At 43.5% G+C, this 16,505-nt stretch overlaps 1 protein-coding gene across 3 annotated transcripts; it reads right to left on the bottom strand.

Annotated features, from left to right (window-relative positions):
- Positions 1-359: 359 nt before the first annotated feature.
- Positions 360-15,941, bottom strand: LOC142860754 (zinc finger protein OBI1-like). 3 transcript variants are annotated; one of them, XM_075992456.1, is made up of 5 exons: positions 15,817-15,941; positions 14,591-14,647; positions 9,118-9,244; positions 6,014-6,103; positions 360-4,082 (listed from the first exon to the last, which is right to left on the bottom strand). In XM_075992456.1, exons 2-5 carry the CDS (start codon positions 14,624-14,626, stop codon positions 2,425-2,427), a joined length of 1,911 nt encoding a protein of 636 aa, XP_075848571.1. In that variant the 5' UTR covers positions 14,627-14,647; positions 15,817-15,941; the 3' UTR covers positions 360-2,424. The 3 variants fall into 3 exon arrangements, with proteins under 3 accessions (XP_075848571.1, XP_075848573.1, XP_075848572.1); XM_075992458.1 differs by lacking the exon at positions 15,817-15,941 and adding an exon at positions 12,084-12,215; XM_075992457.1 differs by lacking the exons at positions 14,591-14,647; positions 15,817-15,941 and adding exons at positions 12,084-12,215; positions 13,594-13,689.
- Between the last annotated feature and the right edge of the window lie 564 nt (positions 15,942-16,505).

Below are 16,505 nucleotides of genomic sequence, written 5' to 3' on the forward strand. Positions count from 1 at the left end.
GCAATATGGTTGGGCGGAGAAAGGAATATAAAGGGGAAGAGACAGGAACTCAGTGGAGTGAGGAGTCTGAGGATTTATGGAGACAGAATCTCGCCCTTTAGGTTTGAAGATTTGGTAGAGATGAAAGGTCTCTCTAGTGGTTGGCTGCCTTGCTTTTCTGATCTTCAGCTTGACCCTCAGTGTCTGTCTCTGGGTTTTTATTATTCTAATTATACCACCCCTCTGAGGGTAGGAGGGAATGCGCACTACAGTTAATAATCATTTCACGCCACCACTGCGACCCAATGTCCTTTTGGTGTGTGTGTTTTACTGTAAATACTTTTGCTATCAGACACACAAACCTACTCTGAGACATCATGTGAGGAAAAGAATACCTTTATTTACTTGAGCCAGTAATAACTGTCATACACATTTAGATGACACAAGATTAAGAAGGTATATAATACAAGGTCTGAGGCTAGGAAGATATAGAAGCCAGAATGGCATCAAATGTAGGAAATATCAATGTTCATTGCAATACGAAGAAGCCATGGAGAGTCCCTTCTGCTAAGTCTCATCATGGAACATGATGATATGACACACTCACATCCATGAACCATACATACATGAGTGTACTACCCAACACACCGCAGGCTGGTCAGCTATACCCCTGCATGTGCCACTGGCCTCTCCCAAACTCTGGTTACAACATCACAAATGACCCCAGACAGAGACTGATGCCCGCCGATAGGCAGCATTACCAATATTCATCTCCTGGCATGCAGATTTTGAAAAACTGGAATATGAGATTTACCATTAAAAAATTAATGTACAGATTCCATAGTGATAATTTTCCTTGGTCAGGATTTTTGAAACCTGATTGGAAGTTGAGAGGTTTCACATAAAAAAAAATGTTCACACAATGATCTGTGTAGTGGAAGATCCCTACCAGAAACACTTGGTATTTATGGGAATTTCATCAGGATTTCTTCTCCCCACAAAGCAGCATGAGAATGAAGAGCGACAACAAGGATCTCTCTCCGGATAGCTTTCTAAAAAGAGAATCTGTCCCACCCACCTCCTAGAGGAAACTAATGGCTGTGGGCCTGCCCTATTACAGATTGTGCAGATCTCCCTTCCAGACACTAGAGACGGCAGAAACAGGCAGGAGGATCACAGCTCTCGGGACCAACAGTATTCCTGAGCCACAGCGCCCTTCTCCACATGGCTCCCAAACATGCTAGAGGTTATGTGCACTTCAGGCCAACTATGGATGGGCACCCAGGTGGAGTCTGTTGTAAGATTTTGGGGATAGTGGGATAGAAATAAATAGAACACGTGCACTTACATTCCATGAGCTTAGCAGACGGCTCACAAACAGAAATGCACTGTGCAGCACAGGCTTCTGAGTGCAGCACAGGCGACAATAAACCTTGGGGAGCCCATGGGACCTGCGGGATGGATTCCTGCTGAGCGACTTCTTAGAAACACTGCCCACCTGATTACCTGCTTTACAGTCTCTGTGCTAATTCTAATGTCTCCTGAGGTCTGACTGAGAGATGTGGGTCTTCCAGATACACAGTGATTACGTCTGCTGACATCCAGGAAGAGGGTTTCCCACATACATTACTCATGTGCTTCCAGCCAGTCACTGATGTTTAGAGTGGACTGCCTACTGGAAAAGGCATTTCCCTGTAGATACTCTTGGGGTTCCTCAGCAGTGCAAGTTCTTTAATAAAGAGACCTGGCATCTCTTAAAGGGTTCCCTGCTTCCATTATACTCACCTATGTGTTTAGGGTTACTCACCTATGTGACTTCTTTCATGTACGGCAACAGATGGCTTATGGCTGAAATATTTCCTACAGTATTTAGAGTCAGAGTTTCTCAGTTTTGAGTTTTCAGGTGGACACGGACGTTTGTCTTGAGTACCTGTTTTCTGCACATAAACAACATTCATGGAGATGTCCCCATGCGTCTTCTTTGGTATGCAGTAAAGGATGACCTATGGGTGAAGGACTTTCTACATTCATAGGGCTTCCTTATAGGGTATACATTACCTATTGACTGATGAGATATGATATCTGGAGAAAGGGTTTTCAACATTTCATCCATGTGTATGTGTTTTAATGCACAGTGAATTATATCTATGGTTGAGATATTTTTTACATTTATATGCTCTTAAGATTTCTCACGTTTGTGAGTTCTCTGATCTATCTTTGGCTGGAATATTTTCTTTTTAATTATAAAAGTCTGTCACCTGCGTGAATTCTCTGACCTGTGTACCAGCTTGACACCGGGCAGGCCTTTCCACATACGAAACACGGGTGGAGTTTCTCCGCAGGAAAGCTCCTGTGGAGCTGTTCTGCATCTTCATAGGATCTCTCCGGGTGAGCTCTCTGATGCACACAGGTGTGAACTCGACTTAAAGGCTCATTACACACATCTCACTGGTAGTGATTCTCACCCGAGTGCGTCCTCTGATGTCTGGTGAGATGAAACTTCAAACTAAATGACTTCCTACACTGTTTACATTCATAGGGCTTCTCGCTTGTATGGATTTTCTTATGTGTATAGAGGCTTGGGCTCTGCTTGTAACTTTTGCCGCACACTATACACTCATAGGGTTTCTCGTTTGTGTGAGTTCTCTTATGTGCATGAAGGTGGGAATTTTGCTTAAAGCATTTTCCACATACATCACACTCATAGGGTTTCTCACCTGAATGAGTTCTCTGATGTACGGTGAGGTATGACTTGAGAATAAAAGATTTCCTACATTCTTTACATTCATAGGGTTTCTCACCTGTGTGAATTCGTATGTGCGTGTAGAGACTTGTCCTCTGCTTGAAACTTTTCCCACACGTGGTACATGCAAAGGGTTTTTCACCCGTGTGAATTCTCTGATGTACAACCAGAAATGACTTCAGCCTGAAAGACTTCCCACATTCTTTACAGTCATAAGGCTTCTCGCCTGTGTGAGTTCTCTGATGTGCATGTAAGTGGGCTCTTTTGTAAAAGGCTTTTCCACACACATTACACACGTAGCGTTTTTCCTGCGTGGGGGTTTGCTGGTTCACAGTGAGTTTTGACTGCTGACAGTCTTTACACTCGTAGGGTTTCTCAGCTGTGTGAGCTCCCGAATGCAAGTAGAAACCTGGTGTGTGGTTAAAGGATTTCCCACAAGTATTACACTCATACGCTTTCTCGTATCTGTGTACCAGCTCAAGCTGGAGGTTCGACTTACTAATTGTCTTTCCAGATATACTGTATTCATGGGATTTCTCAGCCTTGTGAGGGTTCTGTTGAACACTGCGATTTAATTTTGAGCCAACAATTTTCCCGTACACATTCCTTCCATCCCCTATGATGCTCTGCTGCACACTCTTTTTTGATTTCTGACAAATGTATTTCTCATCTTCATCATATGTGTAAGGCTCTTCTCCCACATGCGAATGCTGATGTTTTGGGAGGTTTGATTGTATATTGAATATTGGCCCACAATCATTGCCTTTATAATATTTCTTTTCTTTGTGGGTTTTTAAGTGCTGTGTGAGATGAGAATTTCTATAGAACAATTTCCCACACACTTTACATTCAAAAGTTTGCTCCTGTACCTGGGTCCCTCCTAGACCAGGAAGAGCTAACTTTTCTAATCCTTTCCTGTAGTTCCTCAATTTACCGGAGGGGTCTCTGATAGGAAATGTGTCCTGTAGCCACACTGGCTTCGTGTGGAAAGCGCCACTGTGCTCACGACACTGCAAGCGCTGTTCTTCACATTTAGTACTGTGATACAGACTGAGAGGCTCAGGAAGTCTGGGGGACACCCTGGTCACAATCGGAAGACCAAGTTCCTTTACCGCCTGCACCTCACTGGGCTCACTAGGGAGAAGCACATTAGCCCACATATTACGTGCCCCAGGTTTCGTTCCAGAAGATACGTCATTCTTTACAGCCAGCCTCAAAATACAGCTTGGACTAGCAAATGGTTTTCCTGCTTCAGCCCTTTGCTCAGCTGATGTGCTGCTCTTGGCAATTACCAGATTGCATCCACGCAGCTTTTGACTATCCTGGCTGATCTCATTCGGGCCATTCACATGCTGCAGATCTAGGAGAAATAAAGAAACGGAAGGTTTTCTGGTTAGTATCCATACAGATCAAGTGCAGTAAACTTGCCTGTTACTTAAGATTTCTTGATGAAATGATGCAGACATCTCTAGTGCTTTTCAAATACTAATGATCATATACAGAGGAACAGATTCTTGATATTCCTAATTTAATCACAATTAAATACAACAAAAAAAAATCTGCAGACATTTGGTTCTGTAAGTCAAAGTATATCGGTAACACTGGAAATGTGAGATTGCTGCATGGGTCTGACAGGAACGACTGGCATTTCCTATCTGTGTGAAGACATACATGCTGACTCAGAATCATGCTTCTCCATGCCTTTATTTACTCTGGCACTTTGACCATGCGAAAATTTCACAACAAATGGAGTTTCCTGGACAATTCATTGTGTATGTCGAATTACAGTGATTTCTACACAGAGAAAAGTGGAAGGTTAATCACTTAGCACAACCCTTCACAAAATATGAGTCCAGAAACAAGCAATTTGTGGGGTCATTTGACCTTCAAGTCCAAGGTCTCCTAAACGTCACACTAAGATGTACCCCATCCTAGAGTCTACACCGGGTGCTTCTCGGTCACACAAATTCTGCTGTCTTCACACACGACTTCATTTCCAGCACCTTTGCTTTGCTCAACCCCATGGTGAGCTGCCTAAACCACTATGTTTTCAATATTAGTTTCAAACTAGTAACATCAAAATTGGATTCTTAATAAAATAATAAGAATTCTCTTCATACTTCTTGTCCACCTATATACTGTATAGTATGTATAGAAATCAGTGGTCTGAAATAAATTAAATCAAATGAAAGTCATAATATTAAAATTGCATGTTCTTTAGGCCTTAACTATTTTATTTTTCTTCTTTAATTCAGGAAGACTTTGGGGGAGGTTGATTTTTTTTTTTTTAATGCCAAAACTTTCATTTCTCAACACAATGGAGCTCTTTAGTCTATGGATAAGTTTCTTGACTTACCACTGCTTGTTCCAGAATATTAAACAAGTGCACAAAAAGGAGCAAACAAGCGATAAACATATGAACAAATGTTCCAAACAAGCTACAGAAATGAGGAAAGAACAAGTAAGAACTTAAATAAAATAACCACAGACTGGATAGAGTTTGTTTAGCCTATGGTGACACACTGCAAAACTAGAGAGGGGAATGAATCTCTGTGTGGAGGCTTGAACTGAACTTGCTATGCCTACGGTAACACATGGCAAACATAGCCAATCTTGGCTGTCAACTTGACTATATCTGGAATCAACTAAAACCCAAGCAGCTGCACACACCTGTAAGGGATCTTTTGGACTGGATCATTTGATGGAGAAGGCACACTCTAAATCTCAGCCAAACCGTCTGCTGGTAGCCCATATAAAAGGTCATGGAAGAAGAAGGCTTTTGCTTTTTGCCTGCTTGCCGTCACTCCCACTGGCAAGTATCTATCCTGCTGCAGAGGCATTCCCTCACTGGTTTAGACCTCTTCAGGATTCCACTGCATACGGAAGACAGCAGCTCTCTAGGAATCCTGGGAGAGTCCAGCACAAACTGGTACTGCTGAGACATCCATCCAGTCTCACCGGCCTGACTGAATGACCAGATCCTTGGCCTGTCTATTGTGATAGCCTTTGTAATCTACTCTAATAAATCCCCTATGTATGTGTGTGTGTGTGCGCACGCATGTGCATGCGTGTGCATTCTATCAGTTCTGCTCCTCTAGGAAGCCCTGACTAATAGAGTGGTACACATGTACATGAAAGAGCCTTTTGTAGACTGCACACACTGATTGCTAGATGAGTAAGAACACTTATAATCAAGTCTGGAACATGGGAAAAATGGAGAAAAGAGCTCAAACAGCCACCATCTGCTGAGCTTCCTCACTTGGCATCCCTGTCCAGGGCGCATTCACTGACCTGGGAGGCTCTGGTTTGGGACATCTTCCTTCCATGGCCCAGCTTCTTGTTCCAACTTCAGGATCAACTCAGGTTTGGGATCACACCGATCTAGTAATAGGAAAGAATTGTACAAGTTTTGGCTAACTGCTAAGTCAGGTACATTAAATAATGACAATACATTGGGCTGGAGAGATGGCTCTTGCAGAGGACGTGAGTTTAATTCTCAGAACCCAAATGGAGGTTCACAACTGTTTCCAACTTCAGTCCCAGGAAAACAGATGCCTTCTGCCTTCTGTTTATTAATTAATAAATTTAATGTTTGCTTGTTTGTCTTATTTTGAGACAGGCTTTCTCTGAGAAACAGTCCTGATTGTTCTGGAACTCGCTCTGTAGACCAAGCTGGCCTCAAACTCACTGAGATCTACTTGCCCCTGCCTCCTGAGTGTTGGGATTAAAGGCGTGTGCCACCACCGCCCAGCACTTCTTCTGCCTTCTGAAGGCACTGCACTCATGTGTGTACAGATATACATGCAGGCAAAACAACCATACACATAAAATGACAATATATATTATTATGGGCAATGGGCAGTGACAGGACCAATGAGAACATTTTATAAGTGTTTAAGAACATCCACAGATTCAGCCAAAACAGATCAATTCCCAAGGTGTATTACAGTCAACTATGAAAAGTACAAAACAGGACTGGAGAGACAGCTCGGTTGTGAAGAGCACATGTTTCCCTTGCAGAGGAGTGGGGCTCAGTTCTCAGCACTAACACCAGGCAGCTCATAAGCAGCTGTGAACTCCAGCTCCAGACGATCTACCTTCCTCTTGCATCCTATGTAAACACTGTACTCACATACATGACGTCATATACATAAAGACACATGCAGACGCACATAATTAAATATGATTTAAAAAAAACCTACAAACAAAGACAGAACTAAGACATCCTGAGAGCCAGCATGTGGCACAGTTCTATAATTTTAGCACTGAAACAATTTTGAAGGAAAACCTGTGAAGAGAGATCTTTTTGTTTTTGGTTTTTCAAGGACAAGTTTTCTCTGTGTAGCCCTGGCTGTCCTGAAACTCATCCCGTAGATCAGGCTGGTCTTGGACTCAGAGCTCCACCTGCCTTTGTTTCCCAAGTGCTGGGAGGATTAAAGGTGTGCACTACCACACCTGGCTAAGAGAGTATATCTTTAAAAAACAAAATTTTGCAAATTAAGAAAATGGAAAAAAGGCAAATGAGATAGTACTTGAACAAAAGCATGACAGCAGGAACGACTGAGAGCTCACATCTTGATCTGCAAACAGGATGCAAGAAGAGAACACTGGGAATGACACATGACTTTTGAAACGCAAAGCTTGCCCACAGTCGTTCCTGTTGCCATGCCTTTGTTCTACCATCATGGACTCTAACTCTTTGAAATCATAAGCCAATTAAATGCTTTCTTGTCTAGTTCCTTTGGTTATGGTGTTTTATTACAGCAATAGAAAAGTGACTAATACACACTAGCTACACAGTAAGATCCCATCTTCACATGGGGTCAGAGGACTTACAAATGCTTGTACAACTCAGATGATTAGGGCTGGAGACCCAGGACTCAGATGAAAGCTGGGTGTGGTGTGTGCATGTGTGCGGGAAGGGTGGGGGCAGAAGGAGGAGGACAGAGACAGGCAGATCCCAGGAGGTTGCTGGCCAATAGCCTGGCTGGAAAGGCAAGCTTCGGGTTCAGTGAGAGAGTCTACCTCAAGATATAAGAGGGAAAGTAGAGGAAGCCTTCTCATGCATGAAAGGGTCAGGCAAGCCCTACAGACAGATGTGATTGAACCACACACAAACAAGAAGTCATGTATTAAAAAAAATTATGAAAAGTAAACAACACTGTCCTGAATGAAAAACTGTCAAAAACAAACAAACAAAACTAAACAAAAAACTTAAAAGTGCATTGCAACAAATAAAAACTATACCACCATTAAACAATGTGGTCAGAGCAACAGAAAGGAAGCAGTAAGTTCCTACAGAAAAGCAACGAAGGAAAGAGGAACAGAGAAAGGACAAAACACCAAAGTAGAAATTAGTACAAAGAAAATATCAGCGAGAGCACAAATGTAAAAACTGATACAAGCACAAAACTAAAAGAGTAGTAAACAGGAAGAGGCTGTTTGCTTGTTTGTTGAGGTGTATGTACACGTTTGGTTTTAGTTATTTTGAGACAGAGTCCCTTTGTAGTTATGCCTGGCCTTAAGTCACCTTGTAGACTAGACTGGCCTTGAACTCACAGAGATCTGTCTGTTTCTACTTCCCAAGTGCTGGGATCAAAGGTGTGCACTATCATGCACAGCATATAGGAAGAGGTTTTTGAGAAATAAATAAAAAACTTTAGCTTCCGCTGTCAACATGCCAGTGCGGATGCTCTCTCTGCTGTGTCTCCCTGTGTTGACAGCTCGGGCTACTCAACGACAACGAGGCATAGAAGAGCACTAGAGAGGAGCTGCTCATCGAGCCTAATGTTAAGACTTGGGAAGGCAGAACATCTTCAGGAATATGTGCAACTGTGATGTGCCAGTTAAAAACAGAAATAGCCCTGGACTTGGTGCAGCATTCCTTCAATCCTTGGAAAGCAGAGGCAGTCGGATCTCCATAGTGAGTTCAAGGACAGTTTGGTCTACATAGTGAGTTCAAGAACAGCCAGGGCTATGGTGAGACCCTACCTCAAAAAATAACAAACACCAAATAGAGACTTGGAGAAGTGGCTCAAAATTAAGAATACTTGCTTCTCTTGCAGAGGACCTAGGCTTGATTTCCAGCAATTACATGGCCGCTAACAACTGCCTGTAACTCCAGTTCCAGGGACTCCAGTGCTCTTTCTGACTTCCTTCAGCACTGCATGCATATGGTGCATACACATATATGGAGGCGAAATACCCATACATTTAAAAAAATACGAACAGTCTGGAGATTAAGTTCAGTGCTGGGTACTTACCTACATTGCACAAGACCTAGTTTGGTCACTAGAATAACAACAACAACAACAACAGAAAATCCTTGGAAGAAGTTCCTGTAGTTACCAAAAAGCAGTAAGCTTCTAATAGGAATACTGGAGAGTTTCACTCACTCAAGGACAGCAGGCTGCTGTAGGTCTCCAGCATCACGTCCCTGTAGAGCTTCCTCTGAGCATCATCCAGGTTCTGCCACTCCTCCCAGGTGAAGTCCACAGAGACATCCTCGAATGACACCAACCCCTGTAATCAAACATCTTTCCTTAGCCCAAGCCTCAGCCTTTGGTCAGAGACAGGAACATGGGAGGTCACTCCTCTCCACGAGCATTGTTTACACAGGATATACATTTAAGTTTTCTTATCACGGAAGAAAAATCATCTGCAAAATGCCTTACAAACATACTAATTTAGTAATGATGAGAGACAAAAGGCAGAAAACAAATGTAAGCAATTGATAATTCTCTCGTTTCCCACTTAAAATACACTTCTGACTCAACAACGATAAATCCAAGCAGTCAATGTTGTCTCTAAGTTATTTATAAAATACAGTCATAAGCACCCACATATGCTCTTCCAAAAGCTAGAAGAACTGCTAGATTCAACAGAAATAAACATCACTAGCATCCTATAAGGCAATATATAAACAAGCAGAAGCCAGCTCAACACCTCAACATTTTGAAAGTCATCCCATGAAAGTAGAAAGGGGAAGGTCTCAGGGCAGAGCCGGAGGGGAAGAATCACTTCCTAGTTTCCACACTGGGAAATAGGGCACTAACTATACAGAGTGGAAGACATGCAATGTGGTAGGCTCCACAGATCCCACTCCCACAGAAGGCTGAGACAGGGGGACCAAGAGTTGGAGACGAGGCAGACACAAGAGGTAGTAAGGAACTGGGAACTCATCACAGAAGAAACACAAAGCAGCAACAGAAAATAAAAAGTAAGAATAGCATCTATTAATTTCTTTTGTCTTTGTTAAAAATATCAGTTTGTTTCCAAGGTTTCTACATAAACAATTATTTAGGAATTGATGTATTTAACTATGCGACATGAAAGAAGGGGGCAATTTGTGGGAAGGAACAAAAGACTTTTTTTCTCCTGTGGTTTGCTAACCTGTAAACTGTTTTTCCCATGATGACTTGCTTAATTTCTTTTCAAACACAGGCAAATTAAGATGGTGTGTACAGACTCAGAACAGAACAAATACCTCTATCCTCTCCTCACTTCAGCCCAGTCTGTACAAGCTGACACTGCCTATGGAAATATCTGCAGAAGTGATCTGTCATCTCTGATGACTGTTTTAAGCTGGTGCCCAGTAACTGACTTAGACAAAAAAAGCAGCATTTGAGAGTTGTGAATGAGAAAGAGGGAAGGGGCTGCTTACTCTTTGAGCATAATACATTGGAAAGACTTTCATTCATCATCAGAACAAACTTCCTGGGAAAAAGAATAAGAAGTTCCTTAACCAGAGACATGGGCTTGGAGAGCATCGACTAGGAACTACCAGGGTGCAGAACCAGGACTCATCTAGGAAGGTGTCCAAACTTCAGGGTTAAGTCACCCACCACAGCTGCCCAAGACTCAAGGTTTACCCCTTCAGCTCATTGCCAAGTTCCCACACATACTCCAGTCTGCTATACTTTGTACAGGGTAGGTTGAAATCCATCTATAAATGCCAGATATCTGAAACAAGAGTAGTCATAGTGGGTGTGAAATAAATTCCTGGCATCATTTTGAGACTTAAGACAAATACAATGCACTAAAAAGATGGTACTTTGGATGTACTGGCGTATGTGTGGAGGATTCCAGGACATGGGGACCACTGCCTACTCCTTTTCAGTGCTGTGGACAGAACATATATCTCCATCCTCACCTCACTTCACCTCAGACAGGACTAGGTGACGCTGCCTATGGGATTACCTGTAGAAGTAACCTGCCACCTCTGATGACCTTTTGAAGCTGGCATTAGGTTTGCTGTTCTTTTTCTTACTGATCAGCAAACTCCAGGAGGCCACTCTGTGAAGTTATTGTGGCCCGAGACGTGATATATACCTTGCTTATGTAACTTCACCAAAGCAGGAGTTGCTGCTTATCAAAACATAAACTATAGCTCTGACAGCCAAAAAATACAGACAACATCGGCTAGAGAAGATCCAAATCCAAAGATGGACCAGGGAACACCACAAACAAACGCTGACGAACACCCACATCAGCTAGAGAAGATCCACATCCAAAGATGGACCAGGGAACACCACAAACAAACGCTGACAGCATCAGCTAGAGAAGATCCACATCCAAAGATGGACCAGGGAACACCACAAACAAATGCTGACGAACGCCCGCATATGCACACTGAACTGAGTTTACAGCCCACACTGCCTTCTTGGTCAGAACTGTTCTACTTTTAATTTCCAGTGAGGTAATACCTTTCTGAAAGGAAGTAGAGTCAATAAGCACACACTACAAGAAAAGCTGAGAAATTTGAATTCATACACATTATAATTAGATTCCAAGAAAAAGAAACAGCAGTCACTTCTAAAAGTGCTCACTTCCTAATTCTAGACCGAAGAAAAATTACAGAAAAAAATTAGCATCCAAAATACTTGCTTGCTACATGTGAACACATATAAAAACAGTCCTGAAAAGTTTTCTATCATAGCTACATCCTCAGACATAAACATACTTGTTATAAAACAGAAGTAACTGACATAACTAGTCTTCATTTCTGTAACTGGTCATGTGTGTGTGTGGTGTGTGTGTTTGTGTGTGTGTGTGTTAGCTGTCTATCTTATTCTAGTACTCACGCTGTATTTCCCCAGCCTTCAGCAAATGTCTCAGCAGGCCTTGCTTCTTTACTAGGAAGCACAACTGAAGTGCTACAAGAAGAGGGCACAGTTATACTAAGAGACACCCTTAGTGATGTCATTTCACGGTTTGACTGTGGAATGTTCCCTACAGGCTCACTGTTTTGAGCATGAGATCCGAAGCGTGTGGTGCTACTTTGAAGGCTGTGGAAGGGTTAGGTGGTAGGGGTCTGGCTGCTGGAAGTAGACTACAAATGGGGTGTCTTTGAAGGTTATACCTGCCCCTGGTTCCCACTTCTCTCTCAGGTTCCAGGTCTGCCATGGTGTGAACAGCAGCTCCTCTTCACACTCTCACCTCCACTGATGGAGCCACTCCAACCTGCCATTACTGCCATGATGGACTGATACCTCTGAAACAATGAGCCAAAATAAATCTTTCCTCCCCTACGTGCTTTCTTTCAGGTAGTATTTGGTCACAACAGTACAAAAGTAATTAATATTCTCCCTTATCTCCACGGCAGCCTAGTCCGATTTTCCCAGGGTAATCTAGATTACTTGGGAAAACCATCACTAGCATCTTTACCACCTATTGCCTTGGAGTCATAAGAAGCAAAGTGTTTTGGATAAAACAGTCCCTCCAGCAGAATAGAGTCATAGTGGTGGCCTTTGGTAGAAGCATTGCTCCTTATCAATATAAGACAGGTAGGCCAGTAGGGCATGTAGCTATGGGAACAGAAACAAAGAAAGGTCCTAGTAGCTGGGTGTGGTCCGTACCTTTGAGGCCAGCACTTGGAAAGCAGGGGCAGGTGGTCTGTGAGTTCAAGACCAGTATGGTTTTCAGAGCAAGTTCCAGGCCAACCAAGGTCACATAGTGGGACCCTGTCTCCAAAGCTCCTAGTGCTAAGCACTTTACTTGTAAAGTCTTTTGCTGAGGTCATTTCTGATGAGCTTTGATAGGAGACACAAATACCTTTATTTCTACCATCCAGACAGTATGTCAACACTCCTGTTGTCCAAATGTGCTTCAAGTGTTCCTTCTGAGTGAGCTACTGACTACGAACATGAGCCACTGTGTAGGTCAGTGAAGGTAAGAGTGCACAGTACGCTTCTCACCTTTACCAGCCACACTCTGGCTTCTGTCTACGGCAAATGTCAGGTAAGCTGCTGAAACTGACCCAGAGTACTTATGGCCTTTGTAGAGAATCCTGCCCCAACCCTGTAGGGACTGCAATCTAGCTGGTCCTGTTTCTTGTGTTTAAAATTATGTCAAGACATTTTTGAGCAAGGAATACATTTTATATGATCTATAAACTAGATGGAAGTATTGATACAAAATATATAAGCAAGATATGCACATTATCCAGACGTGTGCTCCTGTTTTTACTCATGCTCCATGTGCCTTTCTCATGACTCGTACACAAATGGTATCCACTAATTCTGTTTTCTCACATTACTCCCAAGGCCTTCACCATACCTGCCTGCTAGCCATACAGCTCGCCAGCACTCAGGCCTTACTGAGGAACGGATCCTTCCAGCCTAGCACCTAGCAGAGATGGACAGTTCCGGTGTGACAAGAAAGGATATACTTGTCTCTCGGCAACCACACTTCCTCACCATCTACAGCATCACATGTGCCACTGGAGCAGAATGAACAACAACAGAGCTGGCAGGAACTGTAACTCCTAACCTGACCTCAGGGAGTACGGGGGCGGGGGTGGTGGTGGTGGTGGTGGAGGGAATAAAAAGAAGGGTCCAGAAAAAAAAAATCCCTCCTTTCAGAGTACTCACCAAAGCCACAAGGTAGATTGACATCAATACCACATACAAGGAAAAAAGGGAGGATACGACTTCCATTCTGACAAGGAGAGCTTGATGTACCTCTTCCTATCAACAGAGGAGTTAAACTCATGATCTGAATGCTACACAAGCAGTCCATGCTACCAAGAAATAAGTCACTAAACTCACAGCAAGCAAAGGACTGGATCACAGAAGTCCTCTAATGTGGAATGAGTGGGAACTGAGAAGAAGAAAGGGATAAGTTACCATCAGGAGAAAAAGAACTCAGAAAATACGCTAAGAAAGCAGTAGCAGCATCAGGACTGAAATGAAGACCTTCCTGGGAAAGAGGACGGGCAGCACTTGGCAGCATGGCAGAAGACAGAAGGAAGGCAGCTGGCAGAGAACAGTGTTTCCATTTGACTGTGAAGAGATGCCGAGAATCTGAACCAAGACTACAGTGATTGGGAGAAAAAAATGCAAACAGTAAAGACGAATTATTACTAGAAACATGTTTGGACACTGCTATGCTCTACATATACGCACGAGCAGAGACACACGTGGGGAGAGAAGTGAAGGGTCTGGAGTGCATTGTCTTCCTACATTCTAGGTCTCATCTGACATAGTGGGGTCTTCCAAAAGCTGTCTGGAACTATACAACTTTAGCAAAGAAAACCCCTGTGACTCCATCTGAGTCTGAGCACTTGTGAACACTGTGGAATGCTGCGTTCATCTCCAGCCTGGGAATGAAGCTCTGTTCACATCATGCTTGTGTCCATGAAGCCTGTTTAGACTTCATGGGACATGAGAGGTTGGCACCTTCTGAGTCAATCCAACCCCTACAACAAATAGATCATGTCAGGAAAACCAGAGACTGGTTGGCTCCGTCAATACATCGGTGCTATCTTCTGCATGTATTTATCTTACATTAAGTTTATTCTTCCATTTCCATTTTTTAAAAGTCCTAAAATACAATATAAGACAAGGCAAGGCTAACTATACTACTCACCTTGGATGTGTTCATTGTCCTAAGGCTTTCAGACATGAGAGGATCGTGCAATCACAGCTAGAAGAGAAAGTAAACAGAAATTAACTCACTGGATATATGCCCTGTTTTCAGATCTCAATCTGCAAACACAGGAAGAAAGCTACAAGACGAACAAAAATGCCTCCCTGTGTGGGAGTGGTGTGTTACACTTGACAACGGCCACAACTGATCTTGTTGAAGGAGCACCAGGCACGTTATTAAACGGTGGAGATTCGTCATTCCATTATACACATACTGTCTTACACATTGAAATTTCATACAAAGCATGTCTCATCCATTCTACATGGTTTACTCTCAAGACTTCCCTGGCAAAACCGAACACCGAGTGTATTCACTGCAGGGCTTTGGAAGTGCTATTTCCCAATGGCTGGTCTCCTGCACTCAGGCCTTGGTATATAGCTCCCTCCCACAACGTCACTTGCTCTGGCCAGTGGAGCTACGATAAATGTGACCTGTACAACTTTTAAAATGAGTTTTCCCAGGGCAACTAGCAGAGATGGCAACTTGTGTTCCTACACACCGCTTCTACACCATCTTTAAAAAAGCGTATTAAGGTTCTTCAGAACACTAAAGGTAAAAGTACCACAGGCTGCAGGAAGTCCCAAGTCCAAAGGCGCTGAAACCATGATAAGACAGTTGCGCTCTATTGCCGTGCCATAGCGTTTCCCTCCAGACACAACAGGTCCCCACTGCCACCGTGAAGCAGAGATGCCCTTAGCAATGAAGCGAGAACACAGTGATGGCTAAGTCTCTAGTAACTGGTCCAGCTGATTAACACTCCAAAGTCACAGGCCCCTCACGTAGGATTCCAGCCATCGCTTCCCTCTCAACATCCTCCCCATCAGCTCTTCCCTCACTAATCGGTCAAGTGACCGACTCCTCAATGCCTTCCTCCCAGTGAAGCCCTCACAATGAAACATTACAGGACAGTCTGCAAAGTCCTTCTGAACCGCAGGGTGGGGACACACGCTAGACAACCTGGTGGAGGGAGGGCTAAGCTCAGGAGCCGCAGGAGATGGAGTCGGGAGCAGGGCCAGGCTGAGCACAGAATCTGGAATGAAGGGAGATAGGCGGTGAGCTCAGCCCGGCACAGGTACCCAGCCCAGCGCCGTCTGCACCCAGAACAGCCGAGGAGATGAGGACCGACACCGGCCAGCTCCCGCCGGTTCCCCAGAGGCTGCACTCACCTTGGTGCCGGGCGTCAGCTTCTGTGTGGCTTTTACCAGAAGAATGTAGGGCCAAAAGACCGGGTACCAACCTCAGCGATAACCGGAAGCAACATGGCGGACCCCCAGAGATAGATCGGGAAAGTACGCCCCGCCTCAGAGCTGGGTCTGATTGGACAGATCCCGAGTCTCCACCATGATTGGATAGAATATCTTGAGTGACAGTAAACGTTACCAATCGTTGGCGGAACAAGGCTGGGGAATTCTACTTACCACTTTATGCAGTGATTCTTAAGACTTTCCCCACTTACCCTGTGACATCATTAAGGATGTTTTTTTTTTTCTCTACCAGGCTATTCCATTTAATGTGACGTCCTTCAGGTTAATCTACGTCATCCAAAGTGACAAGGTTTTGCTATTTTTGATACGTATTTCATTGTGGATATTCACGTTTCCTTTTCATCTACCTAGGGATGAACACAAGTAATTTTCATACCTTGACCCCTTATGGATAGTACTGCAATAACTATAGCTAAATATAACTCTTGCACCTAAAAGCCTTTTTTATATGTTCAGATTTGGACTTGCCGGTTGTTACAGCAGTTGCGTTTTAATCTTTTTGAGGAACCGTCACATTTTCCATAATGGACATCCATCCATCCATCCATCCATCCATCCATCCATCCATCCATTCATCCATCCATCCATTT

The sequence above is a fragment of the Microtus pennsylvanicus genome, chromosome 11 (assembly GCF_037038515.1).
Source record: "Microtus pennsylvanicus isolate mMicPen1 chromosome 11, mMicPen1.hap1, whole genome shotgun sequence".
In the NCBI taxonomy this organism is placed as follows: Eukaryota; Metazoa; Chordata; class Mammalia; order Rodentia; family Cricetidae; genus Microtus; species Microtus pennsylvanicus.

Excerpts from the sequence above, each read along its gene's own strand:
- LOC142860754 (XM_075992456.1), bottom strand. The coding sequence starts at position 14,626 with ATGTCTGAAAGCCTTAGGACAATGAACACATCCAAG. Across the intron at positions 9,245-14,590 it reads GGACAATGAACACATCCAAG|GGGTTGGTGTCATTCGAGGA; the intron begins GTGAGTAGTATA and ends GTTTGATTACAG. Across the intron at positions 4,083-6,013 it reads CCCAAACCAGAGCCTCCCAG|ATCTGCAGCATGTGAATGGC; the intron begins GTCAGTGAATGC and ends TATTTCTCCTAG.